At 38.0% G+C, this 19,749-nt stretch overlaps 1 protein-coding gene across 2 annotated transcripts in view; it reads right to left on the bottom strand.

The window, feature by feature from the left end:
- MAP3K20 (mitogen-activated protein kinase kinase kinase 20) overlaps positions 1–19,749 on the bottom strand; it is a 90,240-nt gene that overhangs the window by 48,454 nt on the left and 22,037 nt on the right. For both annotated transcript variants that reach the window (XM_021552489.3, XM_031505411.2), the window contains 5 exons: positions 11,621–11,708; positions 7,346–7,447; positions 6,518–6,583; positions 5,541–5,569; positions 5,286–5,423 (listed from right to left, as the gene is read on the bottom strand). In XM_021552489.3, the coding sequence (XP_021408164.1) occupies positions 5,286–5,423; positions 5,541–5,569; positions 6,518–6,583; positions 7,346–7,447; positions 11,621–11,708 (423 nt within the window). The remainder of the gene's footprint in view (positions 1–5,285; positions 5,424–5,540; positions 5,570–6,517; positions 6,584–7,345; positions 7,448–11,620; positions 11,709–19,749) is intronic.

The following is a 19,749-nucleotide window of genomic DNA, read 5'->3' as shown; positions in this document are numbered from 1 at the left end:
GCATGCTTTTAGCCTTTTGGTAACACAGTACTCAAGAATCTAAGTTACTCTGCAGAAAAGAGTTTGGCATCATCAAAAAGGCTTCAAGTCAATGAATCCAACTTGTTTTTCTACCATTGGGACAACATATTGGAATTCAACCAAATTAATAGCACTTTATACCTCCACTTGTATATGTCCCTTTTTTTTTAAAGCAGAACTTTCATATACACATCTTGTTGCAAATATCTACAAACTTTTTTCTCTGCTCATATATCAAGTATAACAAAAGCAACAACAAAGCATCTTTAATGCAGGATTTGCCAAAATGCATTAAGAGCTCTTATACAAGTCTCTCACTGGCTGGGTTAGTGCCCAGGTTTATTCCAGCTGTATCATTTTGAATGAATTGTGGACAGCTATGAATGAAAAAGCAAATGCAACAATATTGACAGATGGAGGCCAAGCAAAAAAATATGCATTGAAGCAGAGTTGGGCCTTTAATCAAGTGAACTCCAACAATAGACCTATTTGAATAATTCTGCTTGAGTCAGAAGACTGATTAGTAAAGGTAAGGTTATCCTGGAAATAGAAGAACAGTTTTTCTGAGAATAAGAAATATAGGGTGAGAACTATCACAGACATATTCAATTATCCTGTTAGCCTCAGTTCAATCCCTTCAGAAGTAAAAAAAGGCACCTCAATTTTAACTCAAATTATCACCCCTCTACTGGTAAGTTTAATTGTAAATTAAAGAAGTAAATTTAATTGTGAGATAAGGAAAAAATTTACCAGCCCCATGTATTTCAGACAAAAAAAGCAGTGTATAAAACAGTCAGTTTAAAACAAAGGTTCCTGGACCAAATCAAACATGTGATTGAGCAGCCTTGCAGAACAGTCTCATCTGTTGGGACTGTACCATGAAACTACAGAGGAAAGAGCTCAAGTTTGCACATCAGATAGAGCAGTATCTAAATAACCTTCCAAGAACATAATGAAATACATGTTAAATGCCTTCAAGAGCCTTGAGCTGGAAAACTGCTGTTGTGCTATCTTTCTTTCAGAAGACCGTAAATTTTAAGAGCTGTTTTGTTTCATTCATGCACATATGGTTGTGCAGAACATTTTGCACTGAATTCCTTTATCATGACACCTTTAGTGTTTATTTCCACTGCCTGAAAAGATCGCTGCCTCCCTAAACCAACAGTGCTAGCTAAAAGCTCTTCCAAGACTGCACATAGTTGAAGAGAAAAACAGCAATTTGATACAATATGAAGGATTTTTCTTTATGCCTTCATTTTACTAATAAATGAAAGTAAAAGAGACGAAAGTGAGATGTTGGAAACCTTTGTATTTACTTACACAGGTTTAAAAATATTTTAACAGTGCAATTTTCATATTCAGGCCAAATGTACAGAAAAAGCCTTTCCTTCCAACAGTGACGTGTCTCTGTGTTCACCCTTCTCATGGACTAGCTGCCCTGAATCATCAACTAAGGTGAATGACTGCATCAGTCTTTTAAAAAGCAGCAAATGGGTACCATCTGTATTCTCATTTGCTTCTTCCTCTCCCCAGGGTGATTCAGCAGCAGATAAGGACCTCAGCCAAACTCACCCCAGCCTCTTTATTGTGAGGTACACTCTGTTCATTTTCAGAACTGACTCCCCAGCTCACTTTATATGGAAATTAAATTATCTTTCCTTTCTCATGTATAATCTAATTGAGATTGACATGGTTCACTTCCCCTCCCACCTGTGATGATGAGGATCACCTGCTTTCCCAATCATATCACTTCACTGTGATGATGGACAGCAGGTGCTCACAGAGAAACAGCCAGGCTAGAAACAATAATGAAAACCAAAGCAAGGCCATCTAATATATTGCAGTAAGCTGCAGCCTCTGAAGATGCTGGACTCATCTTTGTATACAGAGGAACAGAAAGGAGAGATAAGTATATGAATGTTCACCCTATACACAAACCTGACAATAAGAAATATGTGGTCTTCAGAAAAAGCTCACACATTACTTCTGCTCAACTGGGGGTTTCAATTCCTATCCTCTGAGTTATGTGACAACAACCCAAAGGAAAAACTAAACCCACAACACCTCTACCCCATCCCCTGTCCTCACACTGGTGCAAAGCCAACAAAGATTCAAAGTGCCTTATGGATAGGGGAACATCCAAGTAAGTAATCTGATGAAAACAAAACACTGTGAACACCTTCATTGAATAAAAATACACTTTGTCTGGTAGGAAAGTGTTCACAGACAATGGTCAGGAGCCACAGTTAGCAGAGGTACAGCATAAGCATTAGCACTGCACCCACAGGGGTACTGCCCTTAGGCATGAAAATTAGGTCTGTCCTCTCTGCATTGATCCAACTGCAGTTAAAGATCGCATCATTCTTTGCAAAAAGAGTAAGGGATAACCCCTGGAGCTGGCCAACATTCCCTCTATAAATAACATATGTTCTCATAACTAAAGCAGTGTTTGAACAGCTGCTACATTTAATGGCAGTCTCTAGGCCACCAATAGGCAATTAATAGTTTTACTTATTTGTTCTTGTAAGTGATAAAATAATCAAACTACATTGATAAGCTTTAAATTAAATACATTTATACTGATACACAAACACACATTGTGGTGCACTACAAACAGTTCTGCCAGGATAATATATTCTGAGCATATGTCTTCATGATTTCAAACAGCTTTTAGAGTGACACTGTCATTCCACATACACTTTCTTATCTGGCAGAGATAGCAAGGAATGACAGAGATGGCAAGGAATAGTTTTTGATATTTTTGAGCAACACACAGTAACATACAAGTCAGTTTCAGGGTTGATCACTGGTAACACTTGGTTTCAGTTTAGAGTACAGACTTGGAAATAGATCAGAAGAGATAACTACAGCATGGTTGAAGGAAAGTGTAAGATCTGTCTTTGTGTGGTAATAAATTCTCCTGGAAAATTTAGCTTTAGCTAAATTTTCATGACAGTATTATAAATTATTGACTATGTATCTCAGAGAATACATAGGCTTGTTTAACCATCCATGAAGAGCAAGACAAGTTAATCTAAATATTAGCTATAAACATGTATACAACTTTTCACAAAAAGGAAAATTCATTTCATCTAAAAAGCAGCTCAGACCTATGAGGCGGCAGAAAGACTTCACCATTTCATGGAAAAATGCTCTCGCACAGCTTAAGCAGAGTATTTAAAATCACAGATGGGCTTGTAGAAATAAAAGACTGTCAGATAAAAAATAGAAGAAAGGAAATTAAAGAAAACCATGGGAAAGATGACAAATATCGCAAATGAAATATCTATTCCTAGTATCTTACTAGTTTACATTTGAAAGGATTCTGTTCTTTGTTAAGAGGACTTTAACTGAAGTAAAGCAGATTTGTCTCTCTAGCACAAAAGCTGCTGGCAAGTGTTATGCTTCAAAAAGGATTCTTTACATTTTGTTTTTATAGATGATAACTTAAAGAGACAAAAATACCCTTTCTCAGATTTCTTGTTTTCAGATCCCTAGTTAATTTTCTGGTAGTTATAACACTTACTATAGGGAGATTCCAACTTTCAATATTATATACAGGCCATTTCTTGCTGCTATAACCCCCTAATATCAGTTATTTCAGAAACAGAGAACTTGGGCCACTGCCATTCTTCATTTCTACCTATCTCCTGTAAAAATGATGATGTTCCAAGACTAGAGTTATAAAAAAATAATTAATTACTCCTAAGTGCTTTATGAATCCATAAGCTTCTACCCACAGTAGAACACATTAATTTAAAAATAATATATTAAAAAACTGTGGGTCATTACTAGTCATTCTAAAGTAGCACGACACACCCATAACAATGTTAAAATACTCTGGTAAGACTGAACTGTTTTCATAAGAATAGTTCAGGTCTAGCTCCAAGCACAGAACTGTCAAAGGAACCTGACTTATACCTGAGGTAAAATAAACTTTGCACAACATACTGTTCCCAAGGCATTGTTAATACTTGACATGATAAGATATTAAACAATTTCTTACCTTCTCTCACTTTGAAAACATTACCTAAAGTAAATCTAAACCAGGATGACTATGTGAGCAGTTTGAACTATAATACCATGCTTGGAATTTTTCCTCTAACATTGTTGTTCTGTTTTGAAACTGGAACATTTCCCTTCAGTGGACAATATGTGATTGCTTCCAGTACCAGTTTACATTAATATTTACATTTGTTAGCTTATGTTCTCTTACTCTTTGTGACCTAGTTCAGTTCAGCAAGCAAGGATTTTCAATCTGAAAATATAGGCTCCTCACAAACTTTCACGGATAAGTGATGTCACATCATGCCTCAAAAATTTTTCTCACTATAAACAACTGTTTAGCGAAAAGTTTTGAGACATCAGATTAGCTATGTATAGCCATAGGTGCTAGCTTAAAACCACAGTGACTCCCTCACATCTATCTCTTCCCATTCCTCAAAGAGACAATACTTGGCAGGTAGTGAAGAATTTCTCATTCTGCCACTCACAGTTGAATCCAAACAGAAAAATGGCTAATGCACCAATATGCATGGAAACTACAGCCCCACTTCCTTTCCTTTCCGCCCAAATACTCTTTACTGTCCTCTACCAGAGAAAGGCTATGGGGTTAGGCACACAATTGATGTGACCAGTAGGGCTATTTCTAGCCTACTCTGTATTGCAGAGCAAAACTAAATTAGAGTTTAACTGTGGACAGAGTAAAGTAATTCACATTACTGAATCGGAAAACCTGACATTCTTATGAACTATACCTGATTCCTTACCCTTCAGCAAAGCAGTGCTGGGCTTCTGTATTTTCAGATAGGGTCTGTTCTCACAGATAGTGATAGCAATGTCTTTTAAACAATTGAGCATAGAGCAGTTGCTTTTCAATAAAAATCAGTGACACTCTATTTTGGGGAAAGTGGAATGCTAATGTTACCCCCCTATTACAAGACCAGCTCCACTAAAAAAAAACACAAGCAGAGATTCATGATGCTTTCAGTAGCTTCTGAAAGCCTTTGGACATATGCTGAATAACTGTGGCAAAACATGCACTTCCTACACTGGCATGTTGCTAATCTAATCAGATGCTACTAAACAGGCAAGATACTATGTTCTTCCTATCATTTTCAAGCATGGAGTTATAAATGATGGGTCAGTCTTAGAAGGAAGTGAGGCATATTTTGTTGTTCTTTTTGAGAATTGCTATAGCTGCAGCATGTGAATTCTGTCTCGCTGACAAACTGCCACAATGCATAGTGAGAGGAGGCACTCACCACTCCGTACGAGTACGTGTCACATGTTTCAGACACTGGAAGACTCTGAATAACTTCTGGGGCCATCCATGGGAAAGTGCCCACTAATGACATGTGTGTTGTATGGGAGTGGAATCTTGAGGCACCAAAATCACAGATCTGGCAAAAATAAATAAAATATTAAACTGGTATTATGAGTATCGACCTCATTCATCAGACATGGAAACATTCAGTCATGCAGCAGCATCTCTCTACAAATAATTAAAGTGTTCATACCTTTAACACACCATCAGCAGCTATAACAACTGAAAATGAAAAAAACAAAAGGTTACAAGAATGCAAAAAGCAAGCCTAATAAATTTTTACAGCAAAATACTGCATTTTTCAATAAGGCAAATGACCCTAAGGTAAGCCAGCATCTGAATGTGCACACCTGTCCTGGCTTCACTGAGAAGCTGACAGAACATCTGCTGAATACCTGCAAGCCTCTGAACAAATGCAAAACGTTTCAGGCCTTACTGAGTTAAAAGACAGCAACACAGATGAAATTCTTTCTCCCCAGTACAGTTAGATTTAACAAGAAGCTCTCTGGAAGAGTCATTAATAAAAGGGGAAAATTTACAACCAAAGTGAGACCTACATGTTTCTTGACTACTATGCATCATTAAAATCTGTGCATTATTACAATCTGTGCTTCTTCTATCCCACCACTAGTAGTAGAAGTTTCATTAAAAGGAAATGTTCAGCAAATTTGAGAAACAACTGTCAACTGCTAAGTACAGACTCCACAGTGAATGTGTATTACTCAAAGGCCTGAATATCTGTCAAACCTCAAAAAAAGCCACAGTAAAGACAAGATTTTCTGATAAGAAATAACAGGCCTTATCCAGTCTGTTGTGTCTGGTGTCTGCCAGCCTTTCCTGGTACTCAACCTTTCCATATAGAAAAAAGATGTGAGGAGTGCCCAGGCAGTGTCTGAAAGCTCCATCAGCTGCTGGCCAATCATGGTCAGCAAGACACAAGTTGAAAGAGCCCTCCACAGCACTCTAGATGATGCCCAGTCTGTAATAAACATCAGACAGGCTCAGGATGGGGAGGAGGGAACAAGCTTTTCTGTGCTTCAACAAGTGCAACTTTGATGACAACTAAGGCAGGAATTAGTTCTGCTTATTCACAAAGCTCAGGAACAGATTTAAATGCCACATTAACAGGTAACAGTAAATGCAGAGCATTTCAGAGTTTTGCTACTTTACCATTCCTGGACTTCAGGTCCCTGTGGATAACTTTGACTGGAGCTTCCATGTGTAAATAGTGCATTCCTACACAAAACAAAGGAACAATCTAGTTAGACAGGCTAAGCAAGGCCATCACATTTCTGCAGTCATGATTCCTGGTTCCCACAAATTGCACTCAGTACAAGTTGCCATACCTGTGTGCCATCTTGATGTGCTGAAGGAGAACCAAAGCTTCCCATAATCTACTTTGAATAAAAAGCACTAACCAAAGCTCACATATCTCTTAGAGCATCTATTTGGATATATAATGGTTAACATCATACGTAGTTATTTTCTCTAACTATATAGTTAAGGAGGTGTCTACACGATTAAGCCAGATATGAATTTACTTTTCTTTCATTAGTTTACACTAATTCTTCTGTGCTCAGTCACAGAGAACACAAAGGATGGAACAGCTTATTCTACATTATCATATGAAGAGTTTCAGTATGTTTGCTGAGAGTAAGTCCTTAGCTTCCTTAAATATCCTAAATCAAATCAAATGTAAAGGCAATTATGCACTCTACCTCACAATTACACTACATCAGCAAAATTATCCTCTTGGGACTTAGGGGCACACCAGAACTGGCTCACAGAAGCCATTTTCACTCCAGAATATTTTTGGATTCATAATAAACAAGGAACATATTAAAAAGAACAGTGAATTGGTTTTGGTTTTTTTTATTTATATATGTTTGATTTGTTTTGTTAGCATCTCAATAAGGAAGACTAGGAAGGCTTTCCTGACTAAGGAAGCTGTATATTTGCTGGCTGTGTATGGCAGTATATGCCACACTTGTTGCTTACCTTTAGCTATGTCAGTGGCCCAGGTCATGATATGATCCATATCCATCTCTTCACTTTTGTTACTATTAATGTAATCAAACAGTGAGCCAGCAGAAGCATACTCTGTTAAAAAACAACAACAAACAAGACATTTAAAAACACTGCACCTAACTTGAAAGACATAATAGAAACTCTTCAGGTCCAGAAAGCAGTCTTCTGGCTTAATGACAAAGAATTTGGGTTCAACAGCCTAATATTATTACCAGTATAGTAGGAGAGTTTATCTGATTATCCCAATGCAGATATAAGGTACTATTAACAAAAAATGAAAAAACAAACAAAAAAGTGTAATCATATAGAAAAAGAGGCATTAAAATAAAAGGTATTGAAAGATCTTGCATCAATAAAGATCAGGCAAAGCAGTTCAAATTCCAGAGTAAAAGGTTGTGTATACTCCTTGTTCAGGACAAGCAGATGCTTCTCCTTATTCCCCATAACTATACCTACAGAATCCCACAGCAGGATTCTGTGGGTACAAACAAGGGCATTTGAGGAACTGTGGCAGATGGAATCCAGTCTGACTGTTAGAGTTGTGAGGCTTAAAGCAGGAATAACAAGCTAGTTAGCCCTACACATATTTAGGTGTGAAACTGGAGACAACTCAAATCTCTACAGTACCACTTTACTTTTTTAAACAGTGAATTAGCCACTCTTGATCAGAAGAACAATTAACAGATGAGTTTGGTGGTATCAGATTCACCTTATTGTTTCCAAAATCAGAGAATACTCCCCACTGGTAAGCAGTACTGTATATAAATTATACCCCATAACAAAATGTAATTTTTAATTTTATTTTTTTTTAAAGTAAAGCCACATGCTAAATATATAATGTTCTGTTACAAAGAAATAGTTTGCAAGTTTCCTATTTCCACATGGAGAAACAGAACAGCAGATCAAATTATTTGTTCATGAAAAAACGGAAGGATGAAACTAGAAGTCTAACCCTGAGATAAGCAGGACAGATTTTCTTGTGCTGCAGGTCATTTACAGCAGTATAAAGCCTGTAGCTCTTCTGCTCAGTATTTATTAATATGAAATATTAATAGAAATAAGTTTTATTTTATTTAGAATCCATTCATGTTTCACCAAAACACAACTGGAGGTTCATAAGATGAAACAGCTTATTCAGCATTTTCTTTTATCAATGTTTACAATGACAAGGCAGGCAGATGTCACCCAGTGCAGCCCAAGTAGCAAAAAGACCAGGGGGATACAAGGAGCAACTTAAGCTTTTTTTCTCTCTCTCAAGGCTATTCAATATGCTTCTCAGGCAGAATGTATACCTATCTAGAAGACTCTCAAAATCTTCATACTATTTCAAAGCAGCCACAAAATCGTTGCCTTTAAGACTACATCAAATGTATCTTAATTTTGTTAATAATAATATTAATCAATAATTGATATGTGATGGTGCAAATGCATACAAAAATTTCCATTGTTCCTAACCACAGAAATCAAAAACACAGGGAGATCACTGCATGGGGAAGGAAACTGAGACCAAACTGAATCTGCAGCCTAGAACGTGGCAGGTCAGATGGGAAGACTCCAGTGCTAAATGAAAGAGGGAGAAAATAGCAAGTCCTTTGAAAGTAAACACTCAAGTGGCAAGCTAGTTTTGGATCACTGCTGCACAACCTCTCAGTGAAATAACAGACGTGTTGCTTCTGATGTCACCAAGCGAGGAGTAAGCTGCTGACCTGCACATTTCCACAATTAAAACAGAAGCTTTTTTTACCCACGATGTCATCATCCGTCTTATAAATGGATTCTTCAGGAACAGGTTGGCTGCATGCTTTGCATGCCTTTACAATGCATAATTTGATCCATCAGGGTCAGGGGGCAACTCAGCTCCTCCAGCCCTTTGCCACTTTGTGTGAACAGAGGTAAGTAAGCTTCAATCAACAAAGCGCCACTGTTAGTATATCTTCCATATACTTATTGTGCCACAGATATTTACTAGGAGCTTGTGGATTTGGAAATCATATTGCAAGGACAATGTTTTGTCAATAATGGAAAAGAAATATTTGCTTTAGAAAGAAAAGCTCTGACTGCCTTACTGAACCCACCCTGTGATGCTGTGGCATACATATGGTTCTGTGCATTGAGGGCACAAGCTCTGAGAACCCTTTTGGGATGTGGCAGATGTGGCCAAAAGCCATATCTGAAAGCTACATATTGAGATTGCTGTTGACAGAGATGGCCAGCAACATCTAGAATGATGGGATCCATGACAGCAGCTCACCAGGCAGCAGGATGAGCTGGAACACTGACATACATCCTCGGAGGAAAACATTTATTTAACTCCAGCTGTAGCCTTTCTCAGAGAACTCTTTAACAATCCCACTAAGACATCACATGTAGCTAATGCTCAATATGTGCCAGTAGTTGGCTGAATGCTCTGGTCTCCATCACTATGAAGAAACATTAATTTCTCAAGATTTCTTCTTATTTGGGATTTTCTCTCTCAGGAAACAAATCTCTGACTAAACAGGATTGTCTGCAATGCTGAAGGCCATTCAGAAGATCACAAAGTGAAAACTCCTCTAAAAGACATTTGAAGCTCAATTAACTTTTTTTTTAATCAGGAGCTATTCACTCATTTGAAAATGGTGTGGGGAAATGAAGCCTTGCCTCCATTCCAGTCCACAGGACTCCAGTCTCCTTAGAAGTTGCATAGAGAATCAACATAGTTCACTAAAAAACCCCCAAACTTCTTTCTTCTTTAGCCAGGTGTGATCAGAGTTCCCTGTGGAATAAAGCTGTTGAACTATACACCATACTCTCTTTCTCACAGGCAGTTAAAGAGTTCCCATTCTCAACAGCACAGTGAATTACTTCAGCTGCTGTTTGTCCTGTGACTGGTAAACAGGACATATGTCCTTCAAACACTGACCTTTTGTGAGATCAAGCTGAGGTCTTCTGATCTAGACATCAACCCAGGTCATTGATTATACCTCTCTTTTGCTACTCTGCTTGTTGGTGTACACTTATATTAAAAAGGATAGTACAATTACATCACTTGATTTATCAGCTTTCTATTAATTTTATTACTTCCAGAAGGAATTAAAATTCCTGTCTATATGCCATCATCAGTGCATTTCTAAGTGGTGTAGACTGTGGTCACACCATGCACCTCTGGAATGATGTCTGCAACACCATGACCTCCAGTAGGCTGATATTCCTGGAGTAAGCAAAACTCCCTATGCCCTGAAAAGTGCATTTCAAATTACACTGACATCTGCTGTGACAACCAGAAGTCTGAGAGGCAGGTAGAAATAACTGAATTTTTCACAAGTTCTGACCACCAACCAACAAAAACCTGACCAGCATTATTTGTGGACTAAAATTGGTGTTATATTGTGCCACATGCAAAAGACTACTCTTCACATTGAACTTTGAAAGTTACAGAGATGCCGAAACATGCATCCTAATCCACACTTTCATGGGTTTTATCCCTCCAAACACTTGTTTGAGCAGTTGGGAAATTTCTTTGCTTTGGGTTTACTTTCTACTCCTATCTTATGTAGTTTGTCCCATACAGGAAAGGAAGAAAATTCTATATCTGGACCATCTCCCAGGATAAGAGCAGGAGGAAGTTTAAAATGGTGACAGAATAAAAACCCCACCAACAAAATACCCTGACAATACCACAAAAAAGTAACTTCCGCATAATTCTAGGAATATCAAAACAAACAAAACCTAGTTTCCAATGTATAAAGGGAGTTGTCTTACAATGCCTTATTTTAACCCTCGACTCTATTTCAAGCTCTTCCCATCGTGAACCTCACAATGCAAATTCTCCTACTTTCAATACAGGCAGAACTCATGGGGCAGCTTTGCTCTGAGCAGACACCCAGGCAACCTTCCTCACAGAACCAGCCAGAATTTTGTACCATGAAAACCTCTACTTTTGTAACACACCAATTAAAATGGAAAAGCAATTCTCCAAACAGGGTAAGAGAACTCAGTGAAAGGTACTGTTTAAAGGAGTCCTGCATTTGTGCACTAAGAACATCCTAGGCCTCCCCTGCCTCTGTGCTGCCTCCAGCTACACCCCCAGCCTGGTTCCCACCTCCAGCACTCCCAATTATATTGATGCAGGTAGTGTCAAGCACTCTTAACATTTAATGAAGACCAGAACAATTAGCAAAACACTGTAATTGGGTAACATTGGATATAACCTTTTAACATTGTAGTTTTACAGAGTCCAGCAAAAGGTCAGACAAAAATCCTTACCTGTAACAATGCCATAATTTGGAGGTTCAATGACAGCTCCATAGAACTGAATGATGTTTTTGTGACTGAGCACACTGAGTATTTCTGCCTGTTGAAAACAAACAAATAAATAAACAAGTTAGACAATTCAGAATGGGTCATTTACTATGATAGCTTATTTCATACCCCGCTGGGCATACACACAGTATATTTTATATATATATATAAGCACACATATATCTAGGAAAGACTGTTCATAAATGCTTGGCATTTGAAAACCTAGTGAGAGAGTTTGGCAGATGAATACTTTGTATGTTTGAGGGGATGGGAAAAATAAATTTCAGACTATTCTTTCATGGCCAAGGCACTGATCTAGGAAGCCAAGTGTTTGGAAAAACTGAAGATCTTGGAAAACTTTATTCCAAAAAGGACCTGGGATTTTTGGCAGAGCAGCAGCAGTCCTATCCAGAATTTGTGTTTATGCACAAAGTACCATGGGTTCAGCAAGTCCAGCACTCCAGGCTGTTACAGCATACCATGCACACACAGCTCCATCCAATGTTTACTGGAAATGTGGAATTTCCAGGCATGCGCTGTGGAGTCTGATTAAATACACAGAGCAAGCATGCTGGAGATTGCCAAATACCCAGCAGTGCAGTTGAAAATGTTCCTCAAAGCAGATTACAGATGTTTGGCAATTCCAAATAAGTATACAAAATCTTCAAATTCAACTTGAACAATGCGGCTGGGTTAGGGCAAGAGACTGCAAGGAGACTGTATCCACAGAAATTAAGACATATAAGCCCTGTAGTTTTTGAGAAAAAAGGTCAGGTATTTCCTGGAAGGTGTCTCAACAGTTTAATCTCTGTAGTGTATCAAAACAAATATTTAACAGATTTTAGACACACGTTTTTATACAAATACACATATTATGCAAATACAGATATGTACTACTTTATATTTTTCTCCACAGTAATGCTTTAACACTTCAAGATTATGTTAACTCTGTACCAGGCAAGAGCATCTAACAAAAACGAGATCACAGTTAACTCCTCAGAACTTACCAAAAGTATCTGACAGATCCCTTCACAGATCTCATGATTTGCAGTGGGAGTGTTGCTGTTTGCCCACAGGTAAGTTTTCACACATGTTCTCAGATAACAAACAATTAAATTATTTTGTGGACTTGTAGGTGAGTCAGTCTGTAGTATGATTTGCTGAAAACAGCATACATCTTAAAAGTTAATTTTCTGGTATTGTGAAAAAAGATTACTCACTTGTCAGTAATACTGTTTTTCTTGCTGAGCAGGCTAAGCAGCATGAAAGTTAGTGTAACCTAAGTTAAGTTCAAAGCTATAGTTAAGATTTAATTGAACATGTGTAAATGCATGAGCATTAGCTAAAGGTCTTCAAAACTGTGTTGAACTTACACAAAAAAGTCTTTAAGCAACAACAACAGCAAAAAATTGAGTCATCTAATGCCTTAATCTGTAATTATGCACATAAGCACATGTATCATGGTACCACCTATAAAACGTAGGCCAAAGAAGTACTGGTTTGCTATAGCTGTACATTTATTAGAATAGCAGTAAATTTATTAGAACAGCAGTAGCTGATGTACTGTGGGTTTCCACATAAAAACTACTATAGCCTTCCTGCTTTCAGTGAATCTATAAGGCCACAAAATAATTTAAATGGCAGCTACCTAAGCAAATGTGGGAAGATTCACTTGCAGGTAAACAGCAACACCCAAGACTCAACGAGTCAAGAGATCTGGCAGCAGAAGGAGCTCTGCCCTACAATTGCAGCTTCACCATCCTCCCAAGACAAGGAACTCTTGCAGCAGCAGAAGCATGAGATGTACCTCCAACCTCCTTCCCTAGGCTGGAGGATGCAGGTGACCACTGAGTTGTTAAAAATCTCCATCTCAGAAACTTTTGTATTATGTTTGTATATTCCTTAGGAAATATACAATTGGGCATTCAATTCTTAATCCCTTCCAGCATTACTCCCAGATTACCGGACCTCACTCTGCTTGACTGCCTATCTGAATATTCTGATATGAGACAGGAGTAACACAGTGACACAAACTATCATAACCACCTTTTCATTAACACCGTGGTCAGAGGTACGGAATAAAACCATCATCTTGTGAAATACATAAAACATACCATGTCTTCAACATGTCTTCAAAGCTATGAGCACGCCATCTGATGTGGTGTTTACAACACAAGTACTTCAACAAGTCATTAGAATTAAATGGATGGGTCTCACATTTAATTTTCCCATAGCATAATATATTTAGGTCCTGGCTATAAAACAAATACTTGATTAATCTTTTTGGAGAATGATTAAAAATGCCCCCTGATTAACAAATCCAAGTTCCACAGCTCCCTATCCCACCACAACTATGTGCAGAACTGTTCTCCTTCTCACACAAGATGCCGCTGGATGCAGTGAAAGCCCATCAGTCAGTGGAGGGGCTACAACAACAGGAGAGGCTGCACTGCAGCAAACCCCAGACCGACCAATCACCAGTGCTACCATGACAGGGACTGTAATCAAAATATGAGTATCAGGCCAAGAAGTGAGTACTTCACTGCCAGAGACACACAGTGCTTTTATCACTTGGAAATGCAAAAGTAATGTTTTTAAGATTATCATATTTATGTTATATTCACTAAGATCACATTACAGAACTACGAAAAAATGCTGTGTTAACCACAGCTAATACCATCACCTTCACAATGATGTTCATACTCTAATCTGGGATTTAACAGATACCAAAGCAAGCTTCCATCTAAGAAATCCAGAGAAGAATCTTCTAATTGCCCACAGATACGACAATGAAGAAATGTAGGTTAAAAAAATTTCCAGCTTTTCCTAAGGGCCATTATACCTCTCTAAATACTTTTAATCACTATGCTGTTGTTAGCACTAGCGATTCTAGACTATTCCTTTCATGTTTTGTTCTTTTCTGTTGCTGTGAACTATATTAGCCAATTTAAAGACTCTTATTCTTTACAGTGAGAACCACATGCAAGCCAGTCCATATCTTTGAAGCTTTTGTACTATCTTTGACAAGAAGGTGCTGTATTTCAATGAAAATTACTTTCAGATAGCAAATTACAAAGTGGTGGTTAAAGACTGGTATTTCAAAGGTCTCTTAGACACTAACAAGAATATTTAGAATCACCTTTGAGCATCAAAACTGTACTTTAATCCAAAATTCTTAAATCCTCGGAAGAAAATTCTGTCATGCATCTACATGTCTACAAGTCAGCTCTTGCTGGCTTTGCATGACAGTCTTCCCTCAGTAAAGCTGCTATTTATCTTATGCACGCTAAATGAGCACCAATTTACTTCCTAAATAGCAATGACAAGCAACAAGTATTCAACTACTTGATTACATCAGTTTTTTGTGCAAAAGACAGATTTTTATTTTCTTTTAAGGTTGGATTGAAGCAGAACTGGAATTCAGCTGAAAAGACATCCAAACACATAAATACAAACTCTCTGGACATAACATAGAGACGTAGACACACAAGGTAACAGCAACAGAGTTGAATATTATGCTTAGTGCCCTGATAAGCTTATTAACAGCCTGTTATTGACCATCAAACTATGCTAAAATTGTTCACATTGCACTTACATTACAGGTATGGATAAAATTATGTCCCTCTCTTGAGTCCTGCCGAAGGGATTACAGACTGCACACAACTTCTTGAAGGCAAAGGATTCAGATTTCTAAACAAACCTAATCCACTGCTTACATAATTCAAATACCACAAAATCCAAGGTCAGAACAAATTACATTGAAAACTTTTTTATTTAATTCTCACTTACTGGCCTACTGTAAATCATGCCAATTCATAAAACAATGACAGTGTAGGAGTTTGGAATTCAGGCAACCCCTAAGTGTACAAACAGTGTAATTGTGTCCTGTGAACCATGGTATGGATCACAGTGTTTAACAGGTAATTTGGTTTTATGTCTGTTTAATCTCTACTTACTGACATATGTGAAAATGACAGTTACATCATCTAAGACTGACATCACCCTAGAGTTGCTTGTAGACTGCTAGTACTGCTCTTAACCTTGTAGTACAGACAACCATGCATGAATAACCATATCTTCAGGTGTTTCAGCAGGAAAAAAAACGAGGTCTTCCTCCAGGTCTTGTCTGTGTTCAGCAATAGCTGGACAGAAATCACAAGCACAAATTCTAAGCACAGCCAGCAGCAGGCGAGGGGACAAAGCAATCTACCTGGATAGCGTGGTCTCGTTATGAACAGCACAAGCCTAAGCTCACCAGGATGATCCAAGCCCTCATTTGATTTTGCTCTGCCTTGTACCAATGCAGCAAAAGCAGCAACTGCAGTTCAGCTCTGATGAGGTCTTCAAGGCTGGTGCTGACTGCAGATGTGGGCAGTGGCCACCTGATGCTGAGCTGGCATTATTAGGGAATCAGACAGGGCCATATCGTCACATCTATAATTGCAGCCGCAAAGACAGTAAGGACGTGGATGGAGGCACTTTGCATACAGCTGTGTTGTTGCTTGCCAGCTACTCATAGCAGCTGCAGCTGCTCTTGTTAGAGCTCCCTATCCCAAGGCAGTTAAAGTTAGCAAAGACCAAACAATTCAGCATATTTTAGTTACTCTGGTTCTCCTTGGAAATATATTAGAAATTTGTTACATACACACTTGTAGTCAAGAGAAGTGATCAAGGCTTTGGGCAGTCTGTTCCAGCAGCACAGCTGGGAACTGTAAAAGGACATCTGTTCACAGAGTTTTTCAGTATCAAAAGGCTTTTTTTTGCATGGGTCCAGACAAACTGAGCCCAAAGCAATTCAACCATCACTTCTTCCAGATGCCTTTGGAACAGCTGACTGGAAAGAATAAGTATCCTTCCACCCTGGTCTGAGCACACTGGTTTAGGATTAACACAGGAAGTAGCTGCAGCCCCTTGTGAGACAATTGCATCAGCCAGCAGCCAACCCTATTAGTAAATCAGGTAACCACACAGCAAGTGGCACCTTCACTCCATGCAAAATTACAGTTACACATGGTTAGCTATTTAATCTGATTAGCACAACTTCCTTAACTGCCCTATAATATATATGATTACATTGTGCAAAAGTCTGGCTATTTAGTTTTCCAGAGAACTGTTTGCCATGTTTATTAAGCAGATATTTAGACACACTTAAGTTCAGAGAGTTTCTGTTAAACTATTAAACTGTCTTTAATACTAACAATGCAAAAGGAAAACCACATGAACATGGCAAAGCCAAAGAATCCTCAATGAGACTTTTTACCTGCAAATAAGCAGTTACCAAGTGCTTCAATGGGCACACTCCCAGCATACATGTGGTACCATCTCTTCCCATAGGCAATCATAGTTTTAAAACTATGGTTGGCATGGCACTTAAAGCTGTATGAGCTTGGGCTTTTTTCTAGTATTCATTTAGATGATGACTTATCCCAGAAAAAAGCTGGTTTCTGTAGGCCATTTACATATTAAAACTGTCAGCACTTACAACACAGCCTCTATATTCAGGCTCTATTAGGAAACAGTATCCTATTTCTTAAACCACAGAGAAAAGAGTTAAATTACATTCTCACATTGATGTCACCAGCATTTCTGTAAATAACAGAATTAAATTCTCATAAGTACATCTACAATGATGTAAAAAATTTGTACTTTGAAGCATTTTGATTGAGCAAATCTTTGAAAGCATCAAATCTGCATCCAAAATTATGTCCTACACTGTTAAAAATCCTAGAGACTAAAAGTAGAAATGTACAGGAAATTAATAAATTCTTATTGCTGTATAATAATTTTACTATTATTTTAAATCCACTGGTGTATATCACAAAAAAAAAAAATCTCATTTTTGGAGATACTGTGATAGAACCACACACTTTAAATACCTTGTATTGATTCTAAAGTTACAATCTTGAAGAAATAAAAAGCCCATTACCAAGACAGCTCATGTCTGTTAAACTATCATAATGTACCACAGATAAGGAATATGGACATAAATTTATTGTATTCTGTTCTAGGCTCACCCCATCTTATGAAATTTCCTTTAAAATAATGAATTTGCATTCTCCAACACCATAGGATTTGTTATCAGTAAAATGTATTGGATATTGACCATTTGAAAAGAAAACAGAGTTTTATACTCTACTATAGTTCTTTATAGCAACCTTTGCACAGGACTTGGTATATTATGCATAATTTGAAGGCTAGGGGATTCAAAGCACTAGCTGGCAAATTTGGAATGTTGAAACACTGTTGAAACACTGTTGAAACACTGCAAAGGCTTGCTCAGCCCATGATAAGCAGGCTAGTCCCTCTCAAATCACAGTAGCTTTCTCCTTGTGATACAGCAGCAGACCGTCTGTCTTGTGCAGTAAGAGGGAATGAGAACAAGCTAATTGGCTCAATCCTCCCTCTGACCACCATCAGTACATGGGCCACATGGAGCCCACACAGCACTAACGAAGAAATTGCAGGATCATGGTGTTTTCCTCATGAGAACTGTTAAAAACCTGCTATCTGTGAGAGAAGAGGCTGCTAACAGATTGACAAAACTAAGCAGAGGCACTTTGTGCAGAAAATCCTTACAGAATGTTTAGTAAGAAAAAATTCTATGTTACATTTACACGGCCAGTTACAAAAAAATGCAAACAAACAAAAACCACAAAGGTTATGGAAAAAAATAACTCATTTTTCAGACAGATTTCAAGTAGAAATACAACCACAGGACTGTTACATTTTGCAGCATACAACAGGAGATTGTATGAGCATTCTGTCAAGAACAAGTTTAGTTTGGATTTCACCACTGTTACTCACATAAAGCAAAACCATTCTAAGCATGCATAAACTGTGTATTTGTATTGGTGTAAGAGTTTAGAAATGAGCAATGTTCACAATATTTGTAATTTTTAATTTGGGTAGATTTGGAGTACTGAGCTGCCTCCAGCTGCAAACACCAGCAACTGAGTAGAAACAAGAGATGAGTGGACTAAACAGCAGGGCTGAAATACCTGAGCTCCCATAGAGCTCTTTATTTTCAGCAATCATCATTTCTCTTTTCAATGTTGGGAAATTTTCCAAGTTACTCACAATCACTTTGAAGACAAACTGGCTTTGAGTATGGAGAGCACTAACAAAACCCTCAACGTTCCTAAAATTCAACACAGTAACAAAACTTGAAACTTTGACTCCAGGCATACTCCCCAGGTGAGAAGATAGCATGGCTAATATACAACACAGGGATCATTCCAGACCCAACAAATGGAAAAATATCCAAGGAAATTATTTTTGAGACGAAAGTCACTGTAAGTTTCACGAGCACCTTGTTGGAAAGGCATTTTGGTATGAAAGTGATGGGCAAAACGAATCCATTCTCCAGGAGCTATGGCCATACATATAAAACTAGAGCAGTGATTTTTCTGAGCTCTGTAAGGTATTTGTAAGGAATCTTGATAAGACAACCTAGAACAAATAAAATCTCATTGTACAGTGGCTTTTGATGAACAATTAGCATAGACTGCAACAGAGACAGCAACAGCTGTACTTATGCATCCCGATCCACTCCTGTAAAGCAGCTACAATCTTTACAATGAAGTATTTTTTCATCTTAATAATGAAAACTGTAATTTAACCATGGGGAAAAAAACCCATCATGCTCTTGATGAACACTCACTTAAAGCCTGTCTTAGAATGGATAAATCAAACCTCCGATAGCTAATGACAGGGATAACACTTGATGGGAATCCCTTGTATTGGAATCCTAGTGAATGTCATAATTCCAGAAAATGTAACTCAACCAGGCAGCTTGAGCTCATCCTTATGAAAAAAAACCACTTAACTTGTAAATGTGTTACCTGTTATATGTAAACAGCACATCACAAGGTTTTGTTTTCCACATGGGCTGCTAGAGCTCTACACAAGGCTCTCTCTCCCCAGCTGTCACTCAAAACTGAGCTGCCCCTGCAGAAAAGGTATGAATAGTTCCCTACCTGGAGTCCACCTAACTTAAAAAAGCTTTCAAAACAGAAACTTTACAGCTGTGATCAGCAGCCATAAAAAGAAAGCAAAGTAGTTGCCAACTACAGATGTTGGCACTCTGCTGAAGT

The sequence above is a fragment of the Lonchura striata genome, chromosome 8 (genome assembly GCF_046129695.1).
Source record: "Lonchura striata isolate bLonStr1 chromosome 8, bLonStr1.mat, whole genome shotgun sequence".
NCBI lineage: Eukaryota > Metazoa > Chordata > Aves > Passeriformes > Estrildidae > Lonchura > Lonchura striata.
The sequence above is the reverse complement of the archived record's forward strand: the minus strand, read 5'-3'. Positions and strand labels throughout refer to the sequence as shown.